Consider the following 24,260-nt stretch of genomic DNA (forward strand, 5'->3'; position numbering starts at 1 on the left):
AGCCTTCCCTCCTGCACCAGCCTCGCAGCCACGTGTTAAGCTGCACTCGCTGACTGTTCCTCACCTCACTATTTCGTGGCACCAATAGCAAACCGGAGATCACTACTCTACTCGTCCTGCTCTTCAGCTTCCAACCTAGCTCTCTATAGTCACTTTTCAGATCCTCAATCCCTTTCCTGGATATATCGTCGATGCTAATACGTACCACGATAACAGAGTGGAATGGTCTCATTTTGGGACTAAGTGCAGGGCCGGGTCTGATACATGGCAACCTACACACTGCACCCTCAATCAGGAAAACTCACTCACTAAGAGCTGAGAGATGAGCACGGGTGAGTTACTTGGCCTATCACAGGCCTAGATACTTGAGTCCTAAGTTGTCATAAGCCATCAAACGAGAGGCCTGTAGCTCAACAATATCCAGGATAAAAGTAACTCGCTTGACTGGAACTCCTCCAACTGTGACTCCATCCACCACAGATGCACAATGACTGCAGGACACACCAAATATTGGTTGCACTGTAGAAGCTTTTCAAAGCTTGTTTGACAGGACCTTCCAAACCATGATGAGATGCACCAACCGCCACCTCTTCAGCCTCTTTCTCTGCCTCCCTAGCTGCTATCTGTTCCTTTGCTGCATTAACATGCTACAGATTTTTTTTTTAAACTTACTAAGTAGTCCAGGTTAGCCATCGAGGGTGGGAAACTAGAGAATGGGGAGGTGGTGATGTAGTGATAATGTCACTGAGTTAGTAATCCAGACCCCTAGGCTCAAGGTTCTGGGGATGTGGGTTCAAATCTCAACATGGCAGATGTTAAAACTTAAATTCAATAAAATTCTGGAATAAAAGAGCAGTTTGATGGCATGGTGATTGCCATAAAAACCCATGTGGTTCACTAATGTTCTTTTAGAGAAGAAAATCTGCTGTTCGTACCTGGTGTCGCCCACATGTACCTCCAGACCAACTGTGATGTGATCGACTCTTAGCTACCCTCTAGGCAATTAGGGATGGGCAATAAATGTTCGTCAAACTAACAAGACCCACATCAACGAAAAGAAAAATTTGACAGACACTCAAAAAGCTGGAACTTCTGGATTTCTTGTCCAAAACACTGCACAACTTCCTCTCCAAGCACAATTATTCATAGATATGGTCCCTTTGCATCTACTTACAAACCCATCTGCCATTTTAACAGCTTGTTTCATCCATTCTGTCACCGTGAAATATTTTCATCCATTCAACCTAGGTTTCCAGCTGTCCTTTAAAATTGTCTTGACCAGACTGAATCACCTCATAGCTCTGAGTTCAAGTTCATCTGCCAGACACCTATCTGCACATTTCACCTGTCTATCCACCTCATCAAATATTACATTTAAAAGTCTTCAGTAATCTTCAAACTTTGAATTATGTACAAGTCCAGTTGATTAATGTACAGTGAAGACTGCATTAGTTCCCTCAACATCAACCCCTGGGGAACATCACAGTGTCCTTCCCTCCAAGAACAAATAAGTGTCCAACACTTCCCGTTGCATTTTGTATCTAAGTCGACATTACATCTTCAAAGTAATTGTTCCTTTAGTACCATGAGTTTCAATTTTGATTACAAACCAGACTCTTTCACATTCCTTTTGAAAGCTCATATACCCAATTGTAAACATGCTACCAACATCAACCATCTCCAGTCATGTTGAGTCTGGGAAGCTTACTTTGTGCTTGATTATCTGCACACATTTTATGATAACTGGGGATGATTTCCAGTTACGATCTTTTTGGTTACATGTACACACACTGATTGCAAAGAATTCAAATATGATAAAGCACTTCTAAAGTGAAGCCACCAGAAAACTGCAACTTAGTCCTGTATAGAGAATCTTGAATCTTGACTAAAAAAGAAGTCAGTTGATAACCAACATGTTTCAACAGCGAGTGAGTGAGGATCTGGAATACACTAACTGAGTACTAACTGAGCAGATCCAATTGTGCTTTTTCACAGAAAATCTCGATTATTTAAAGAGAAAAGCTTTTATAACCCTAAGGAAAAGACAGGGGAATGGGCCAAGGACTGTCACAGCCATGATGGGCTGATGGGAATCCCCCAGTGCTTTGACCATTTTAGTCTTCCATTCTATGCAAAGTTAATGGAATTGGAAGAAAACCATTAAAAACATTTGACTTCTCACCTGGTTGAGTGATAGATGTCTAAAGGAGATTGGTCTTTCTCCTTTGCCATTCTCATGATATCGAGCACTGCCATACCAAGGCATTCCTCTTGTGTTTCGTGTGTAACTGGCACTTTTATCCATCCATTAATGAAGTCATCACGCCACTACGAAGGAAAAGCTTTAATTAGAAGCACTCTCTTCACTCCATCATTAGGTTTCAATGTAGCAAGAATATTCCCATGTCTCTCCTTTGATGAAGTGCAGGCCTCCCAACTGCATCCACACTTAGTGGATGACATAGTCGGATAACATATTTTGTTAAGTAGGACATGCAATATTCTGTCTTGGCAATAATGCACTGAAGTCCCTTTATCCCCTGGTCTATACACGTCATTCACTGCTTTCAATTATCATACTCAGACTTTATCTTAAAAATCAGTAAAAAAAGAAGTTATTTTTTGTTGGTGAGATCACATTTTTCTTCATTGTTCTAATTTTTAGTTTGGTGCTGAGTTGCAGTTAAGAATTGCATTTAACATCATCTTGTTCAAAAAAAAAGAACAAAAGATTATCGGTTCCCATTAGGAACTGGTTGAAAGACATTGTAGGTTAATTACTGCTCAAAACACAATATAAATGATCTGGCACCAAGATGTTGCTATGCTCAGGGACTGGCAGTTAGTTCGATGTTGAATTGTTCAAATCAAGTGACTGGTTTTGAACAACCAACCATAGACAATAGAGTCATAGAGATGCACAGCATGAAAACAGACCCTTCAGGTCAACTCATCCATGCCGACCAGATATCCCAACCCAATCTAGTCCCACCTGCCAGCATCTGGTCCAATTCCCTCCAAACCCTTCCTCTTCATATCCCCATCCAGATGCCTTTTAAATGTTGCAATTGTACCAGCCTCCACCACCACTTCCTCTGGCAGCTCATTCCATACATATACCATCCTCTGCGTGAAAAAGTTGCCCCTTAGGTCCCTTTTATATCTTTCCCCTCTCACCCTAAACCTATGCCCTCTAGTTCTGGACTCCCCCACCCCAGGGAAAAGACCTTGCTTATTTATCCTATCTATGCCCCTTGTGATTTTATAAACCTCTGTAAGGTCACCCCTCAGCCTCTGACGGTCCAGGGAAAACAGTTCCAGCCTATTCAACCTCTCAGTATAGCTCAAATCCTCCAACTCTGGCATCACCCTTGTAAATCTTTTCTGAACCCTTTCAAGTTTCACAATATCTTTCCGATAGGAAGGAGACCAGAACTGCACGCAATATTCCAACAGTGGCCTAACCAATATCCTGTACAGCCACAATGTTGAAAATGTTGAGGTTGCTGAAAAAGAAAGAGAAATCAAAGGGTGAACTGATTTTGACTAGATTTTTCGGCAGGAGGCGGTGGTGCTTTGCCAGCTGCAGCAGTAGATTGTTTGATTTTTGTGCTTAGTAGTTAGTCTCCAGTTACTGACTTGTTCAAAGTCCTGAGGAAAAAAAGTCTTTAACAGTGCAAGAAAAATCTCTGGAGGTCTGGGGAAGCTGTTTTCATTGATTGGTGACTTCAGAATTTAAGCATGCACAATTCCTACATACCTGCAATACAATCTATTTGAATTCATGAATGTTTGGTATTCATTATTGAAATTCCTATCAAACTGGCAACTTACGATTCCTTTAGTTTTGTTTAAATTTATCTCTTGGGTGTGTGTCTCTAGCAGTGTGCAAGTAGGGGTTTGGTGACCAAAGAATATTGGGCTTAGATAATAGATGTTAATTAAATTGTCTTGTAGTTCATTGTGTTCTGCTAAAATCATATAATTGATAATAAATTGTTAATTTTTGTTTTGAATTTAAAATTGGTACATAAGATTATTTACTTATAAAGTCTGGTTGGGAACAGTTGAGCAATTTTGAGGGTTATCAACTGAATTAGTTTTACCGTATTGCGAATCCAGTGATGGGAGGCAGATTTGGTCTGGCTTGCTAACTCAGTCATAAGATGATCAGTTTTTAGCTAGCTCAACAATTCTGGAAAATTAGAGAATAATTTATAGGGTTTAACACTGCAATTTCAGAGTGGATAAAGCTTTCAAAGATGCAATGAGATCAATTCCAGAACCCCTCTCACCCCAAGATTTCAGCACTGCTGAGGTTGGGAAAGTGGTGGAGAATTCTCAGATTTACCCGAATAAGTGGCATCCGCCTCCTCAAAACCATTACCCGTTTGGCTTCCTTCACTTTTGTCATCACCAACCAGTCTGGGAATCCCATGAGTTGGTGAAGACATTTGACCTATTCAGGGATGTTTTGGGGACATCCTGTGACGTACTTCCACTGTGCTCTTGGGATCTTCAGTTCTAAGTAGAGTAGTTGTTTCAGGCATCCCATGTTGTGCATATCCTGCCTTTCAGAGATGGTTTTGAGTGATTAGTGACTTGATGCTTGGCAAGCTGACTTGGGAGAGGAGGGTGAGGTTGGAATGAACCAATGTATTTAAAAGGATCTTGCAAAAGCACTGCTCATCATATTTCTCTAGTGCTTGATGTAGCTCTACGAGCCTCTGTAGCACATAGAAGAGAGGCAGCACTGCAAAGGCTGAAGCCCACTTTAGTTGTGAGTGAAGGATATCCCTTGTTTAGCTCTAATAGTGTGCAGGGCATTCTTCTCGTCATGGATGTCATTGTGCTTCTTGCCTGATATCGTTGGGAGAAGTTAACTTCCATAACTCCAACTGCATACGAAATATAAATGGGCAGAAAAAAATTCATGACAAGCTGCAACTAAAGTCACTCTGCTCCCTCTCATACACTTAAAATTTGCAGCTGACAGATCAAAACTAAATTCCTTCACAATGGAATTAAATCTTGACTTTGTTTCTCTTGTACAAATGGCAGCAGCTATGGGTGGCATGGAGGCTCAGTGGTTAGCGTTGTTGCCTCAAAGTGACAGTGACCTATATTGGATGCTAGCCTCGGATAACTGTCTGGGCGGCGGTTGAACATTCTCACTATGTCGGTGTAGTTTTCCACTGGATGCTCCGGTTTCCTCCCATAGTCCAAAGATGTGGAGGTTAGGTGGACTAGCCATAGTAAAATGCAGTGTTACGGGGATAGGGTAAGGGGCTGGGTAGGTTGGGATGCTCTGCAGAGGGTCAGTGCAGACTCTATGGGCCAAAAGGGCCTCCTTCTACATTGTAAGGATACTACAATCTATTCTATGATCTTTTATGATCTACCAACATGAGGGTAACTTATGGTGGGATAGAAACACAGTCGTACATTTTATTGGGACATTTTCATCTCACTATACAAGAACAGCACTATATTGTTTTTGAAGATCAAAATTACTAACTCCAAGGTCTACCCAGCTGATAGCGTTTGGTCATTCAGCAACTTAGCACAATTCTGGGTCAGTTCAGCATCAGATTTGACCAGAACGAACCATACTGACACACAATAGCAGCCCAATTTGCTCTTAGTATGGTATTGCTGTGACAATTCAGTTCACAAAAATAAAGTTCTCCTGATGGCAGTGGAGTCCTCTCAACTACTTCTGAAATTCGACTTATATTTTAAGATATACAAGACATAATTCTTGAGGTTAGTCCACACTAAACTTTGCTGCAAATTTCTAAAGTTGCTTGAGCCATTACTATTTTTAGTCAAAAGAAATGACTATGTACAAAATCTTACTTTCATTAATTAAGACAAGTATTTATATTCATAGAGTTACTCATTACATCAAGTTAAAATCACCAGAATCTGACTAGACCAGAGGTTGCCATCCCATTAAAGAGAGAGAGGGAGAGTGAGAGAGCGAGAGAGCAAGAGAGAGCGAGAGAGCGAGAGATGACTGCTAGTGGTTTAACTTGAGCGCCACCATATCTCAGGTGAGGGGAGAGATTGTAAACGAGAGTCCTTTATGGGAACCTCAGCCAGTGTGGGAAATGTATCCACGATGCCAGCATTACTCTGCATTGCAAACCATCCATCCAGATTTCCCACACTTCAAATCAAGCAGCATCAGAGCTATACATAGCTTTCAACTTAGATGGTTGTTTATTAGAAGGGGGATGGAATTTAAAAGTAGAGATATTTTGCTTCAGGATATTAGTGACACCATGTCTAGCATACCACATTCAAGCTGGTCACCTTAAGACATGTACAGTTTAAAGTAGGACCACACTTCTGATTCGGGATGAGGGGGTTAAGAGGAGAGGGTGGAAAGGCTGGGCCTACATCCTGGAGATCAGGAGAATAAGAGACTTATTGAAATATGTACAATCCTGAAAGGGGTTTCACAAGATAGATGTTGAAAGCATGTTTCTCCTTGTGGGAGAGATTCAAACCAGGGGACAGAGTTTTAAAAATCTCTTCTACAGTGCACATTGAGGCAGGGCACTAGTAGATAGATTGTCTGGTAACAAGGGAGTCAAAGGGTATCAGGAACAATTAGGAAAGTGTCATTGAAGCCATAATCAGATCAGTCAGATTTAGTGGAATGGCAGAGCAGGCTTAAGGCCAAATAGCCTTCTACTTCTAATATATATATATTGTCATGAGAGGGTAGACAGGAGTTCTAGAGCTTTCATTTCCACAGTTTTAATATGAATCTGCTGAGTTATTCATATTGAGCTCAGATTTTTTTTATTAGTGTCACTTAGCTGGACAAATATAAAGGCTCAATAAAGCGCTCAACATTAAAGTCAAATTTAATTATTCCATCAAAACATTTAGACTGTGTACAAAGGACAAATCAACTGTGGTTCAACGTGTATCCATACAGTTAAGTCTCAGTTCCAACACATCGCTTGTAGCTAGGAATGTGATTAAAACAAAAATAACCAACCCAAAACATATAGCAAAGTTTACCTGAGCAAAAAGATAAGTCATGATGTTATCATCAATAAAAGGACTCTCTGCACCCTTGACAACTCCGTAACGATAAGCTCTTTTATTTCCAGGACTGTACCAATGTGGAAAGTAGAATCTGTGGAGAGAATATAGAAAGGATCACTTTTGCAGTTTGATTAAATTGTTAGTCAACTGAGCCTAAATGGTTAAATAAATACTGCCCACAGATTACTGCATACAACTAAAAGGATGGTTTCATTTTCTGAACCCTGACCATCTCTCACCTGAATAAATGAATGTCAGTAATTCCCAAATTTACAGAACAGTCCCCACCACTTTTTGCGGGAATGATCACGTGAATGTGATTCATCTAAGCTTGTAAAGGCCAGTAAAAACTGACCATGTATAGAGATGGAATGAGAAGGGCTGTCACTTAAAGTATCTTTCAAATGGGATCCTAGGAAAGGAAGTAGTGAGATAGAGTGAGGGTACAATTTGATTGATAAAGGTATGAGTTGTCTGCCTGTAATAATTGGCTGGCACTTGAGTTGCTGCAATGTATATCAAGAGAGAGAATCTTAGCTTGCATTTCACTCACTCTTCCATATACCTTAAAGATATCCTAGGTAGTGGTTGTTTTGGTGTCAATATGTGGTCTGTAATGTCATATGGGTTTTATCTCCAGTGAGGTAATTTAAGCTGATGTGACAATGTTCATTTTAGCCCTTGCAACAAAAAAACACTCTGTAAAGGTACTGTGGAATTGAAAGATCCAGTATTAGGTCTGTTCAGTTAAAGCAATTGTCACAGAACTAGAAAAGTGTCCATTTTGGATTTAAACAGCTCAGTTAAACTTTAAAAAAAAATTGATTTCCAACTTATATCAGATTTTTTTGTTTTATTTACACCCCTTAACATATCAAGGATTCTTTTCAGGAAGTCTTTCTTTTTTAAACTGCATTGGTCGGTGCTGTCCAATTGGATTGTTTGTGGCCACTTTTATATTAAGTGATACACAAATGACTTTGAATGGGAATCTGAGGTGGGGTTGACAGGGAGAACAGCACTTTCGAAATGTTTGAATGTGCAAAGTTTTACATTATGACCAAAGTAGAAACCATACCCCAACATCCAATACTGCATCACATCCTCAAAACTCTGACGTGAGGAATGTGGGCCCACAATGTGCAGAGTCAACAGTAACAATTGCTACTGTTGAGTAGAGCAGAGATCTGAAGATTCTATGATTTTGATTGAATTATATTACATGCTAAGATACTTCTAACTCAAATAAAGTGTTTAATTTTGTGTAAAAATACAGAAGTCATGTTTTAAGTGCTTAAAACCAATGAAGTATTCATAGAATCCCTTCGGTATAGAAATAGGCCATTTGCCCCAACAAGTTCACACCGACCCTCCGAAGAGTAACCCACCCAGACCCGTTGCCCTACCCTATCACTTGAATCTTAGCCCTGACTAATGCACCAAACCTACATCCCTAAATACTATGGGCAATTTAGCCTGGCCAAATCACCTAACCTGCACATCTTTGGATTGTGGGAGGAAACCCACACAGACACAGGGAGAATATGCAAATTCCACACAGACCGGCACCCAAGGCTGGAATCGAACCTGGGTCTCTGATGTTGTGAGGCAGCAGTGCTAACTATTGAGCCACCGTGCCACTCCATGGTTCACTTTCTATGTCCGACCTCCTGTGGTATTTTACGTTAGGTTTAATTGTGCATTATTGTGCCTTTGCTTAAGAGAGAGAGAAACCATTGAATCAAAGGGATTAACCTGCATAAAAAAATATTTAGATTCAGTTGTCTTTCTCACTGTCAAAGACATCCAGGCCTTGCTGGCACAAAACGAGTCACACTTTGTACATATAAACCAGACAAAAGAAAAATATTACATTTTTGTGAAGACTTGTGAGCCAAAGCATATTAAGAGGTAGTGTGCATCAAGGCAGGATTAATTAAAGCTTCTTAATGAAGGCACCTCCAGTTAGTAGCAATCAGAATATATGAATGACTGAATTTTGCATTCAGTTTAAGGTAAAGAGAGGTTGAATTGAAAGGCACCATGAAACTCCTGACAGCCGTAAATACCTAGCTGGTTCATTAATGTCCTTTATATGATCCAATCTATCCTACATGTGACTCCAGATGTAAAGCAAAGGTGGTCAACTCTACAATACCAACTGAAATAGCTGAGCAAGTTACTCAGTGCAAGGTCTAGTAGGATAGGTAACAAATACTGGCCCTGCCAGTGACACCCACATCCCAAGAAAATGAAAAATAAATAAAGAAAGAGCCCTTCATTTCATCTGAACAACATGTAATGAGTATGTTTCAGATAGACAATACACAGTCCCCATTATACAATTTATTCATTGTTTAGTCACTAATATAACATGAAACATGTTCAAAGAAACAATAACAAACTTGTGAGAGAATCTTGAAAAGAGCTCCAATATTTTGACAGAATACAATATTGACTACTGATATTAATACTTGGAGATTTCAACCTACCTTAGTCGAAAAATGATTGTTACATCTGCAGAGTCATCAACATCAAAGATATGGTTTGGAGGATACCAATACCGATCTCGTTCATTCATCAGAGCAAAAAGGGTATAATACACTGGTGAAAAACCTATTGAACAAAAAGGCAGTCAAGATTAATACATGATTTGGAGATGTCAATGTTGGACTGGGGAGTACAAAGTTAAAAATCACAACACCAGGTTATAGTCCAACAGGTTTATTTGGAAGCACTAGCATTTGGAGCGCAGCTCCTTCATCAGGTAGCTACGGCAACGGATGAATGGACACTGCAGAACAATCAACAGACAGGAGTGCTCTCTCCCAGTCGGAGAACACTTTAGCCGTCCGGGACATTCGACCTCGGACCTTCGGAGCCATGTTCGGTACCCATGGGGATGGCCTCAACCCAGACTTTGGGTTCACGTCACACAACAGGTGACCCTATTGCATCCTACACAAACAGACACAGACAGACGGACACACACAGACAGACGGACAGAGACACACACACACTCAGGCAGATCCTCTCTCATACACTCCCACACACACCCTCTCACAGACTTAAATCCCTCTACACTCACACACACCCTCTCACAGACACTCATAACGTCCCCCCCCAAACACACACACACACACCCACATGCACACATACACATATAATTTTGTGGGGTGAATTTGTATTTGCGGAATTATATGTTACTGTGCTCAAAAACTGCATGAATCCATTTAAGATCCTGTAAATCCATTTTTTAGATTAGAATCAGTCTGACCATTGTGGCACAGACAGCCTCACACTGGGAGCTAATACATTATCTGGGCTGACATGACACTAATTGTTAAAGTTCACTTGAGAATGTAAATTTTCTAAAAAAAGTTTTGCAATTTACACATGAACGAACTAAAACCTACATGGTCATTCTAAAAGATGAGACTCAACAAGCAATCCAGGTCTTTTTCAATATATAAGTTCAGTTACATCACACTGTAAACTTTTGCGATAAATTCTGTGTCTTACTATCTTATTCTCCACAGCTACAAGAAGGAGGAGCAGGGCTCTGAAAACAAGTGCTTCCAAATAAACCTGTTGGACTATAACCTGGTGTTGTGTGATTTTTAAGATTAACACAAGTGAGAATTATAACATTGACATTTCCTCAACAATTAATTAGTTCTTTGTATTGACTATTGCAGTGCTTTATTTGACTATCCTGGGAATTGTAAAGCTTGCAATACTTTAAATGTTGCAATGGAATTGTAATCACCCATCATTTAATTATGCTGCAAATCCTTATGGTTTTGTGAATTGCTTCAAACATTATAATCTATTTGCAACAGCAAAATTAAAAGATATGAGAATGGAATTAACACCAAACTGGTGAATGTGTTAGTAAAATCCTTGGTCTTATATCAAAGTAATTGCTGACATAGTAAAGTTTCAGGTATTCTCACCTACTGTTGCTAAATTACAGCAACTAAGGACAAATCTAACTTCATATTTAATTACAAAAACGGAAATTGCTGGAAAATTCAGAACATGAGGTCTGAAGATAGGTCACTGGACACAAAACTCTGCTTTCTTCCACAGGTGCTGGAAAGACAGCAATTTTGTTTTTTGTCTCTGATTTCCAGCATCCACAGTCATTAGTTTTTTCATTGTTATTGTTCCTGTGTTTTTGAAGCACAAACATACAGTGACACCAACTAAGCTTTGCTCTTAATGGTTTTGAGTGTCTTTCTTATGCAGAGCAACGATTAGAAACTTGAGGAAGGACTGGCAAAGATTAGATATTTACATACGAACAGACTAAAACGTATTACAGACAGAAAACATTTCTATGTTAATACCTACAGGTTAAAGTCCTTAAACTTTTCAACTGGTTGAAAAGGAAATGATAGTCAGTGGAAAGCAGAGTGACATACTAGGTTCATTCCCAAAACCTGGTGACCCTGATATCTTGGTTGGCAGTCAGGCACAGTATTGAGCAGAATGTGGAAGAATCTAAAACATTAGTGTTAGGAAAGGAAGTAAACAAGTCCTTACGGCCACAGTACTGCTAAACAATCAAACCACAATATACACTGATAGCAGACTACTGGGGTGGACATCTCGTTCTCTCCAGCTGAACAGGAAAGAGTTTTTAGTTAAACCAAAGAGAAATGACGATGATAGCGAGAGTTTAAAAGTTGCAGCATACTTATTCTTCCTGGTGTGTTGCTCAAATTTTTAGTGTATATAATAACCCTGAATACCCACTGCACTAAATAAATAGCTACCTCACTCCCCCTGCTTACATTTAACAAGATTCAGCAAGAAGGGTCTTCTTGGAATGTTAATACTTGGCAGACTGCCATGAAGAACACAATATTTGGATAAAAAGCTCTTTAGTTAAGCCATATATAAATTTTCTATTTTAGCTTTATCCTGTGTCTGCAAATTAGCTTCAAATATACGGGTAGTGGGCCAATTGAAGCGATAAGCTTTTCTGCACTGCATGATCCTATGATTTTATTCTAACATAGGGAAGCAGAAAGTATGCCATCGGCTGTATGTCAGTAACATTGCTTAAGAGTTAAAAACAACTGGTGCAGTGGAGCTGCTTCCTCTTCAAACGTTTTGTGCTTTCAATGCTTGCAGTTTTTGATGTGGGTCACTCACATGCTAGTTCATGTATCTGCTCTGATCAACCCATCCTTAGAAAGTCACGAGCAATAATTCATCGACTGCAAAACAAAATCTAGCTTTCAGTCCATTTTATTTCAGGGCATGAATTGGAGAAGATAACAAAAAAAATGAAGCTGTCCGAGGTGAGTCAAATAGTTTTCAGCACGGACAGACGAGTGACATGGTTGCTCAGTGGTTAGCACTGCTGCCTCAAAGAGTCAGGGACCCTGTTTCGATTCTAGCCTTGGGCGACTGGAGTTTGCATGTTCTCTCCATGTCTGTGTGGGTTTCCTCCAGGTGCTCCAGTTTCCTCCCACAGTCCAAAGATGTGCAGGCTGGGTGGATTGGCCATGGGAAATGCAGAGTTACAGGGATAGTTTGGCGGGGTGAGTCACTCTTCAGTGGGTCAGCATGGATTCATTGGGCTGAATGACTTAATTCCACACTGTAAAGATTGTGTGATAAATTGAAGATCAGCTAATGCAATGTATGTCAAAAAATCTCAACACCCCTCACCCCTACTTAAACGTGTGCCCATACGTTAACAGAACATTGCAATCTAATATCTTCTTCACTTAGTATCCTGAGCACTCTACCTCACCTTCAGTGAGCAAGCTGCAGCTCCAAGACTTCTCCATTATGTTTTAACTTAACTGTCTAACGTGTAGTGTTTCTGGAGCTGCCGTTTCCTCTGGCGAAATATTGGGACGACTGAAGTTCTAACTGTCAGTCCACATACACCATACACTTTGCATCACAGTTATCCTCCTCCTAACTCTGGCTAAAGCAGCCTGCTCCCAGATGTGAAAAGCTGCATTTTGCTCTGGGGATAAGCCAGCACATCCTCCATCTCCCCAGTGAAAAAAGTCCATGGCCACCCAGACTTGATTGACTGCCTCATACCACACCTATTTGTTCCCCTCCCAAAATGTCCTCCCAGTGGTCTGCTGATTAATTAAATTACTGGTAATTCTCCTGTCCCAGCAAAGCCACTGGGCGCTGTAGCCACAGCTCAGATTGAAACAGAAACTCGAAGTAAGACATATAGCAATGGAGCCTGGACTATCTGCTGAGTCTTGCAAAGACTGAATTGGGAGGCAGGGGTTGCAAAAATGGCACAATACAACAAGTTATGATCCCTCCTGATAAAGAGGTCAATGGAATAGAGTGCAAATTAGTAGATTTCTTTGTGCATCTTTCTTGTGGGTGGAATGAGCAAGTGATCAATTTTTTTGCATGATAATGGCAGAGGCAAAGTATTGCTTATGAGTTTTGCAAGGAAGTCCAATATCAGGTGAAATCCTTGGCTGGGCAAGAATCCCGAACTACTAAGAGATTTGTCATATTTTGTATTATTAGATCCTTCAAGACTGTGTATCTAGACTTTTGTAGGAAAGAAAGTTTTCCTTGGGTATTAGAGATAAGACGGAGCCTATGTTATTGGAGGTTTCAATCAAAACATTTTTCTTTAAAAATGGAAACATCAGAAATATCAAAGTACTTCTATGAACATCACTGCGAAAAAAAAACCTTCTGACACCCCCTTTGGAAGGTCTACATGGCTGTCTTCATCTCATGTAATTCAGAGAAAAGATTGGGAGCAGAGGATTAAATTGGCACTGACCCCTGACACATTGTGATATTGCCATCCTTTCACATAAATTAAAAGCTTACAACTGACAAATATTTACACTATTCAGATTTATTTAGGTGGTGAAGTTCAGGCAAAGGGAAAATGACAAACTTTGGCTCCTTTCCCTGCTGCCTAACTTCTATTTTGTACGTTTTGTTTAAAGAAGAAAAAAAATTGAACCATCATTCATGTACTATCTGAAGCTTTTAGCGATTTTTTTACAATAGGAGACCACGGTGAGGTGGAGTACTGCACAATGTGCTGTAATTATGTGGAGCTAGTTGGATGGAACAGGGGTCTGAACCTTCCTATGTTTTGACACAATGTCATTTACGTTGAACTTTATGGAGGGTTTCGTGTGAGATGACCGTTATTAACTACATGCCTGCATGATACACCAGTTGCCCACAGCCAGCCTGATTCACGTACTTGTCACAGCTGGAAGCACTTGTCACTTACAGGATAGTCTACTTTCAAAGATGCTGTGCCATCTTTGATACGATTGTTACGCACCAGTAAACAGTTGGCAGTAAGGAGCTGTGCTGCATTGTTCACATCACTTACACTGGGTATGGCGAAACTGTCATGTCACATTGCAGACAGGGTCTTGCTAGACATAGTTGGGCAGAGGAGGATTGTCCTCTATCCCCAGAACAACCAGAGGGAGCCACAACATCAGACCCTGCTAGCTTGGTCAGAGGTTGAACCCTGGGTGAGTGGGGTCTCAACCACCTGGAGGATCATGCAGCATCGCTGACCTTTCCCACTCCAGCTCAGTAAGTGCCACCATCTTCTCCCTGCTATTGTGTACTCACTCTGCCTCTAGTACTGCACCCACGCTCCACAAAGGCTCAGGCTCCTCCACTCTGTCAATTTTATACAACATCTTCATTCACCTGCAGCCAGCCAGCCACCCTAAGCTCCCACTTTACAGACTCTATCTGGCCTCTGTGCATCCTACTCTCAAGACATTGTGCTGTTGCAGGTGAGCTAAAGTTGGGCAAACAGTTGTGCTACCCACTTTCACCCTACTCAAATCACTCCCATTCTCTGATTCCAGGAGAAAAACAGTTCACTCAAGGGCAGAAAGTGCCATGTTGAGTGGCAAGGTGCTCAATATTTAGCCTCTCACACACGAGGAGAGGACCCATCCATGACCACTCCAAGCAGTCTACTGTCCAAGCCCCTGCACTGATACTGGATATTGCTCCAGATTATTGAGCTAGGAACCCCTGACTGAAGGCTGTCTCCCTGATTTTATCAATTTGAGACATGGACGTCTGCTTGTGGCACATGCATTGCATTTGCTCATGAATATGGCTGGCACCTGGGTGCAGGTATAAGCTTGATGCAGCCCTGTGCTATGCAGCATCACGTCCACCTGTTTGAGTAATGAACACTAACAAGCATAACAAACTGCCTGGCTTTGTGTTAGCTCAGAACAGCAAGGCAACACAGAAATACTGGGAGCCTTCGAAGTGTGGCTGAGGGGGAAAAGTGCTGACATTCAAGATAAGGTGGAGATGCCGCGAGAAACCTGGTAGGTGGAAAGTGAGTGAGGGCTAAGCAAACAAATGAGCAGTCCTGAGATGTAGCCCAGACCTATTGGGTACCTATTCCTGTGGACAAATGGCCCTGCAGTAACTCCGTAACACAACATTAAGGCGCAGAAGCATTCTATAAGTAGATCAGAGATGTGCCATGAGGGACTGGTGCAGCTGATACGAGTCAGAGGCAAACATTCAAGGTCATGTGGCTACTCCCATGAAGCGTGCCCTGACACACTTGTAGTGGGTTTCCAAAATGGATGCCTGGAGGAGCAAGCAGAGACCTGGTCTCAGCAGGTACCTGTTCTAACTTTCACACTGGAAACTCTTGATCTCTAGTTCCCATCTTGTGGTTGGGCGATTGGATGCCTGTGCATCAATGAGGTGAGATTAAGTAGTAACGAGGGTAATAATGAGCAATGATCCCCTCAATAGGCCTCTTGCTGCTCACTGGTGAGAATTTTGTTTCAACATCTAGGGTTTGGTTGGAAAATGCAATCTTCTATCTCAACATCAAGAAAATGCTTGCTCAACACGCAACTCTTCCAAATCTTGTTATGGACTAGACAGAAGGGGTGAAAGAGAGAACATAATTGTACACTGTCAATCTATGCCCAATTCTAACCTCCTTCTTTTCCCGTGCATTCTTGAGTCAGAAGGCTGTGGGGATGTGAGGCTGAACAGACAAAACACGACGAGCATGGTGGCTCAGTGGTTTGCACTGCTGCCTCACAGTGCCAGGGTCTCTGGTATGATTCCAACCTCAGGTGACTGTGTGGAGTTTGCACATTCTTGCAGTGTCTGCGTGGGTTTCATCTGGGTACTCTGGTTTCCTCCCACAATCCAAAAGATGTGCAGTATAGGTAGATTGATCATGCTAAACTGCCCGTAATGTCCAGGGATATGTAGGTTAGGTGCATTAGTTAGGGATAAATATAGGGTAGGGGAATGGGTCTGGGTGGGTTTCTCTTTGGACGGTTTGTGTGAACCTGTTGGGCTAAAAGGCCTGATTACATACTGTAGGGACTCTTTGTAAAAAAAAGTTTTAATGGTCACAGCTAATGGAAATACTTAAGTTAGATATCAGAGGAAAATCCTAGCTTCAAAGATTAATTATTAAATTTTTGAACTGGTTTCTGGGGAGGTTAGTCACTGAAACATATTTACGCAAGGGTGCAGAAGGTCTTTAACACATGAATGACGACAGAGATAGACAGAGAGACAGACAGAGATTCTTTCCCAGCAATACCTTCAACAGATAATTTTCCTATAGCCCCATAGTTGTGTTCTAGTGAAACCTTGCTTAATAGAAAATTGCTCAATAGAAATAATGGGGTCAATGGGAAAAATGGGGTTGGGGCAGACCAGCAAAAAAGAAAATCACACAATCACTCAAAAATCACCTAAAAGTCTAACACAAAGTATAGCACAGCCTGAATGAAGGTCCAAATCATCTTTATTAACAAAACAATAAAGTAAATTTAACACAGTACATGGAAAAAATGTAAGAAAGCTGGTCTCTGTACAGCATCTCTCACTGAAAGCTGCTCCGTCAGCAGCTGACATCAGCACACACACAGAACAGTATGAAGACAGATGCTGACATCACACAGGTGTGGAACAGAGCATGCGATACAATCCCTGCTTAAATCATGCTATTGCGAACAGAGGTAAGCGTTCTTGAAAATACTGTCCCCTAATTCTTCCACCAAATCACGCCGTCAGAACGCAGGTTATCCCAGAACGATCTGTACTAATATTCAAAACCCAGAGTATTTTTAATTCCAAACTTTACATGGTATTCCCACTGGTGTTACAAAAACTGATATTTCTTTGCCAATCATAGGCAGTGGAAGTTGCCAATTTTTTTAAACAAGTCAAACTTTATAAAGCTATTCCTTTTAATGTCAGGTATTCTCAGTTTCTTAAATGAGCCAAAGATTGTCCAAAGGAGAGGAAATCACAGTCATCATAAAATTGAATCAGCGCAAATAAAAGCACATATAAACCATACACATGGACAATATTTAAAAGAGGAGTAAAAGCTGTAAATGTGGCAACAAAAAAAAGACAAACTTAAGCAAACAAAATAGATATAACTGAATTACAAGCAGTGATTTTCAAGCAGGTACAGAAAGCTAGATAAAGTAATCAATGTGGATTAAAGTGGAATGTTCATGTTTGAGCTTTGAAAGAGTAACAATACAAAGACAAGTGTAAGCCAATGGACATAATATGCAGACGTTGAAATGCATTGGATATAGTGCCAACTAACAGGCTCATGTTTAAGTCGAATCAGGAGAGAAGAAGGAAAGCAGAGTCTAACAGTTTCGGACCAGAAAGGTTAACTCGGATTTCCCTTTTCAGATGTTGCCAGACCTGCTGAGCCTTTCCAGCAACACATTTCTCCAATTTTTATTTCTCTAACAGGTAAATGGAAGCTACGACATCTGGCAGAAACTAAGAAATGGTGTCTCATGTGAATTGTTCCTCACGCCTCTTGTTCACAGTTTACAGTAAATAGTTTGGCAGGAATTGAAAGTATCATTTCAGAATATGTGGAGTTCCCCAAATTGAGGGTATGGTTAATACTGAGGGAAAGTGCAACAAAATGCAGGGTAGCATTATGAAACTTGCAATCTGGGCATGTACAGGGAAAAGTAGTTTCAATGGGGGCAAGTGTGAAGGGGTGCATTTTCGTCAGGGGCGTAAGGACAGGTCACTTGCTCCTCAGAAAATAAGACTCTAAATGGGGTCAATTAGGCTTTTGCCCGAAATGTTGATTTTCCTGCTCCTCGGATGCTGTCTGATCTGCTGTACTTTTCCAGTACCACTCTGATCTAGACTCTGGTTTCCAGCATCTGCAGTCCTCATTTTTGTTCAATTACAAAGAGTCCAGGGATTCAAGCTCACAAGTCATTAATAAGGCCTTGACATTCCAAAGCATTGGGGTTCGTTTCTAGGGAACAAGTACTCAAAAGCATATAGGACATGTTCAACTGTAAAGAATTTTGGTTATACCATCTGGCTATGTGTATATTCCTGGTCTCCATACTACAAGAAAAAAAGATAAAGAGCATTGGGGTAAGAAAAGTACATTTACGGGGTATTTCCAGTGATAAAGGGAAAGACTGAACACACTCTGCACAGTCATACCAGCAAAGGGCTTCAGAATCTTTCTCCTACTGCAAGTCCATTTGGAGACTTTAAAATTGTTATGGCCCCTTAGTGAGATTGATAGGGGCTATCAACAAGATTACAGTTGTTTTAACCTAGTCTGAACTCATTTTTGTCTCAAACTCAATTCCATTTGAAGCCCCAACCCCTCACTTCGAGGATCATTGCCTTAACTGGATGCATTAGCTCAATGCAGACGACGCAAATCAGATTCTCCCCATCCGGGATTAGGTCAGATTAGAAATGAACAGAGAGAAAGAAAGGCCGCTACGTTGCGTGCAGGGTCAGCTGCCTCTCACTTCAGTGGTCAGTGGTTTTCATGAGGTCAAGGCAGAGTGCAGGCCTCAGAACTAAATTGCACTCAAAAACAGCCAATTACACTGTTCAAGAAAGTATTAAACACCCGACTTTCAGAAGATTTGGGAACCTGGTGGAAACAGCTGGCATTTAGAAGCCCTCACTATTCAGGCACAGTAAGAATAGCAAATTGGAGGTGAATTAGAAGAGCAAAAAACTGTGGAAAGGTTAGTTGCCTGGTACTAGATGGTGAGTTACCTACATTATTAAGAACAATACAACACAAGACAATAGTAGAAGACCTATTGCAGGTGGGTGCACCGGGTGGGGTAATAAACATACAAGTAAAGATATATTGTAATCTCGTTAGTTTTGAAATGTATCCTTCAGAAATAGCAGCTATCTAGAATTTTTTTGAACAGTCTTAAGCTTTTGCACTATGTTTTACGATTAAAAGGTCAGTGTATCTTTAAGAAAAGTAATCATGATATCATCACTGTATCATGACATGTTACCAAAGGTTACAGTGATCTCAGGCTAGGAGACAGTAAGGACTACAGATACTGGAAGCCAAAGTTAATAGGTGGGAAGCTGGAGTAGCACGGCAGGTCAGACAGCATCCGAGCAGCAGGGAAGTCAACATTTTGGGAGGACTGGGGAGGGGAGGGGATGTGGAGCTAGGGGAAGGGTAGGTGGGACGGCGATAGGTGGATGCAGGTAGGGGCTTATTGTGATTGGTCAGTGGGGAAGGGTGGAGCGGATAGGTGAGTGGGAAGATGAAGGGATTAGGACAGGTCAGGGAGGAGAGGAGATGACGTGGGGCTAGACATGGACTTAGGCAGAAAGAAGAGGGACTTTGGAAACTGGTGAAGTCAATATTGAGGCCATTGGGCTGTAAGCTCCACAAGCAAAATATCAGGTATTAGATTAGATTAGATTAGATTAGATTAGATTACTTACAGTGTGGAAACAGGCCCTTCGGCCCAACAAGTCCACACCGCCCCGCCGAAGCGCAACCCACCCATACCCCTACATCTACATCTACATCTACCCCTTACCTAACAGTACGGACAATTTAGCACGGCCAATTCACCTGACCTGCACATCTTTGGACTGTGGGAGGAAACCGGAGCACCCGGAGGAAACCCACACAGACACGGGGAGAACGTGCAAACTTCACACAGTCAGTTGCCTGAGGCGGGAATTGAACCCGGGTCTCTGGCGCTGTGAGGCAGCAGTGCTAACCACTGTGCCACCGTGCCGCCCACCAGGTATTGTTCCTCCAGTTTTCCTTTGGCCTCACTTGGACAGTGGAGGAGGCCAAGGAGGTCACTAGGAGAGTGGGAGGGGGAATTAAAGTGGATGGCAACTGGAAGGTTGGGTTGGTTGATGTGTTCAGAGCACAGATGCTCTACAAATCAGTATGCATTTGGTCTCCCTGATATAGAGGAGATCACGTTGGGAGCAATGGATGCAATAGATGAGGCTGGATGAAATGCAGGTGAATCTCGGTCAGATCTGGAAGGATTGTTTGGGTCCTTGGACGGAGGTGAGAGGGGAGGCGTGTGGGAGCAGGTTTTGCACCTCTTGCAGTTGCAGGTGTGGTGGCAAAGTTGGTGAGGAGTGTAGAGTTGACGGGAGAGTCACGGAGTGAAATGGCCCCTGCGGAAAGCGAACAGGGATGGGGCAGGAAATATCATATTTGCTGTGAGATCTGATTGTAGGTGGCGGAAATTTCAGAAGCTAATGTGTTGGTTTCAGAGGTTCGTTGGGTGGTAAGCAAGGACTAAGGGGACTCTATCCTTATTATTGTTGGGGAGAACGGGGATTTGAGGGCAAACGTGTGGAAAATAGAGGAAATGCAGTTGAGGGCATCCTTAATTACTGAAGAGGGGAAACTACAATGCTTAAAATAGGAGGACATCTGGGATGTTCTAGAGTGGACCGCCTTATCCTGGGAGCAGTTACAGCAGACATGGAGTAATTGAGAGGGTGGGTGAGAGGAGGTGCAGTCAAGGTAGTTGTGGGAGTCAGTGGGTTTGAAATGGATATCAGGGGTGAGCTGGCTCCCGGAGATGGAGCGGTCCAGGAAGAGGAGGGAGGTGTCAGTTCACTATACCACCACCACACCCCCTTTACTGGCAGGTTTAATAGTGAGGTTAGGGCTGGAGCAAAGGGAACAGAGGAGTGCGTGTTCAGATGGGGAGAGGTTGGAGAGATTTGAGCGATGGATGCCATGGTGGCAGTTTGAGATGAAGAGGTTTAGGGAGGGTAGGAGGCCAGAAGGGGGTGCGCAGGAGGATGGAGTTTGCCAGGGGCGGGAGAAGGGATCATCACAGAGTGGGTTGGATTCCCATTCAAACAAATGAGTGAGGAGACAGAGGCAGTGGACAAAGAGCTTGATATCGTGATGTGTGCGGAATTAATTTCCACATAGGCACTGGGGAATGAAGGCTATCCCTTTGCTGAGGACTAACCATTCAGCCTCAGTGAGGAGGAGGTCCGGGAGATGGTGAATACCTGGTAGGGCTTGGGGCTGGGGCTGAGTGGAGAGCTGGAGCCAGGAGTGGGGGTGGAGACTTCATCAGAAGTGGGTGTGTGTGCTGGAGTTGTCATGTGAGTAGGAGTGGAAATAGCCCCATCATCCACGACGTCCACGTGATTCTTCGATGTCAGTGGAAGCAGGCTACATCTTAACTGCGATTACTTGAAGTATGACACTGATGGAAACATACTCTTCTGTTATAACTGAATAGCCTAATATTAGCCCAAATATTTGTGTTTGTGATTAAAAGACTCCTGCCAAACTCATGTCAAACAGATGCAATCCTAACAGTCCATTGACCTGTTTGGCAGGAGATGTTCCAGAGAAGAGCACGAGAGCGAGTTTTCCCAAAGAGGAACTCTCCATGAAGCTCACTAAATTAGTCATCATTTCTACGCTAACTAAAGCTTTTAAAAGAGATATTATAAGCAAGAAATAGGCCATATCATTGATGCATTACTTAAGGATGGATGCAAATATGAAGCCATAGTGTCAAGCCAACAGCAATTACATGCTTTAGGTTCAGCCTACCTCTTGATATGCACCAAATGCACCAAACTAACAAGATCTGTAACAGATGCAGCTTGTCATACCAATCAAAGGCCATCCAATTTTTCTTGATATCTATAAAGCATGTGGCACCAAGGGGCATAGGGCATGCATGTGCAGGAAATTTGATTTTGAAGGCCAAACCATACAAGTGATTGACAAGACTTACAACACTCATAGTAAGGAAAGTGTTTAAATGGTCTACAAGCATAACGACATCTCACTACAAAGGATCACCTTTTAAAGTTACCCCTTAGCTGAGGCATGGTGACCCTCAGGTCAAAATCATCACCAGTTGCCTTTCTCTAATGATAGAGAAACCTATGGTCCACAGGACCTGTGGTGATTTTAAATTTACATTCAACTAAGTGCAAGGCAAACTTCAGAAGATGATCAAGCTTTCCACATTGATATCCTCATACACGTATATTAATGCTATAAAAAGGTGATTAGAAGCTTTTACAGACTTGTTCTAAAAAGGCAGGATAACATACCATAAAACCCTAAAATCAACACGGAATTTGCTACCAACATATTACCACTGCGCATTCTGATTCACACAGTTGTGGATTAAACATACTCTCAGCATTCTATAATTCAGAAAATTCCAAAATTCAAAAGCAATTTGGTCTCAAGCTTTATAGAGTGGAGTGTTCACCATGTAACAGTAGTGTGTTACACACAAGGATTGCCTTAGACCTCCAACATTGAGGGTGCACATGGGAATTCTCTCAGATTCGGAGTTCGGGAAAGGCAAGAGGAAGTTTGCTGAGAAAAGCGTACACGTTAATGATTGTCTGGCAACATGCTTTGAAACCAGCAACTGAACCACCTTAAAAAGAGGGACACTGACAGAAACGTTTTACAAAAACTCGAGGGCATAGGCTAAAGGTGAGAGGGGAAATATTTAAAAGGAACCTAAGGAGTAACGTTTTCACGCTGAGGGTGGTGCGTGTATGGAATGAGCTGCCAGAGGAAGTGGTGGAGGCTGGTACAATTACAACATTTAAAAAGGTATCTGGATGGGTATATGAATAGGAAGGGTTTAGACAGTTACAAGGTAAATGCTGGAAGATGGGACTAGATTTATTTAGTCGGCATGGATGGTTTGGACTGAAGGGTCTGTTTCCACGCTGTACAACTCCATGACTCTAAGTCACCTTGCCTGTTTCGGAGGTGGCCCTCCTCCTTTGCCATGTCCTGACAAGCTTACTGAAGAGGAGACTTGTCCTTTAGCTAATTAAGATCCTGACAAGAGAAAATCCCCACCAATTCCTGTTTTGCAAGGGAAGGGAGTTTGTGACGTGGATTCAATTTCCATTTCCTATGGGAAAATCTGGCCCAAAGTTTCCAGTTGTCAGGATGGCTCGAAGTCCACAAATATAAACAATTCCTAAAAAATGCAATCTAATAAATAATTCAAAGAGTGGTAAGCATGTGGAGTTGAGTACCACATAAGGTTGTTGAATTTAAGGGGAAATTAAAGGAGTACAAGAAAGAAAGAAATAAAGTAATACGTTAGAAGGCCAAGATGAAAGGATTGAGCTCTGTGGACCATGATGGCTGATCTAGGTTTGTTAAGTCAAATGCCTGGCTTGTTTGCTAATCAACTCTACGCAAATTTTGCACTGGGGTTTAAGAGGTCAGGGACAAGCATAAGTGTGAGTAATCAACCATGCTAGGACCTTCTGCCTCAGCCCAAAAATAAATCAATTATTACAGAAATCATACATCTGTTAAATGTGCTCAGAGATCATACGAAAGATCTAAATCTGTGCAGCCTCTTTGACTATGGTAATGAAGTGAGACATTCATGTCACTTTCTTCAGAGTGAATTGAACTGATAAATTCATCACTGCTCTCGTTCCCAGGTGACCCAACCAATTAATTTTATCTGTATTTTGATCTAGTCAAATATTCATTTTAGTCACATACATTCATTCTTTTGGGGGTTTTCAACTCTTCTGGGGCTTTTCTAGTTCTATATTTAATTGTATTATTCACACCATAACAGGAAGTCCAATCGCTTCTGTTAATTTAAAATTGAGGAACACTGAGTGGTGAGTGAAATTTGATATCACTTAATTTAAAAATATTAAATATTTCAGTCAGCGTCAGCTCCGTGTGTAAAGTAAAACAACTGCACAAGTCATTTAAGGTGGCATGAGGAACAGGTTGACAGAGGTATTAATAAAACACAGAGTAGTTTGGGTGGTGTTAATAGGAGTACAGAGTACAAGAGCAAAGAGGTTATGCTGAACGAATACAAGATGTTAGT

The 24,260-nt window shown here is 41.7% G+C and overlaps 1 protein-coding gene across 4 annotated transcripts in view; it reads right to left on the reverse strand.

Annotated features, from left to right (window-relative positions):
- LOC140487980 (tyrosine-protein kinase JAK2-like) overlaps window positions 1-24,260 on the reverse strand; it is a 295,730-nt gene that overhangs the window by 98,063 nt on the left and 173,407 nt on the right. For all 4 annotated transcript variants that reach the window (XM_072587498.1, XM_072587490.1, XM_072587479.1 and 1 more), the window contains 3 exons: window positions 9,558-9,681; window positions 7,039-7,156; window positions 2,183-2,328 (listed from right to left, as the gene is read on the reverse strand). In XM_072587498.1, coding sequence (XP_072443599.1) covers window positions 2,183-2,328; window positions 7,039-7,156; window positions 9,558-9,681 — 388 coding nt within the window. The remainder of the gene's footprint in view (window positions 1-2,182; window positions 2,329-7,038; window positions 7,157-9,557; window positions 9,682-24,260) is intronic.

Source organism: Chiloscyllium punctatum, chromosome 2 (assembly GCF_047496795.1).
Source record: "Chiloscyllium punctatum isolate Juve2018m chromosome 2, sChiPun1.3, whole genome shotgun sequence".
Classification (NCBI taxonomy): domain Eukaryota; kingdom Metazoa; phylum Chordata; class Chondrichthyes; order Orectolobiformes; family Hemiscylliidae; genus Chiloscyllium; species Chiloscyllium punctatum.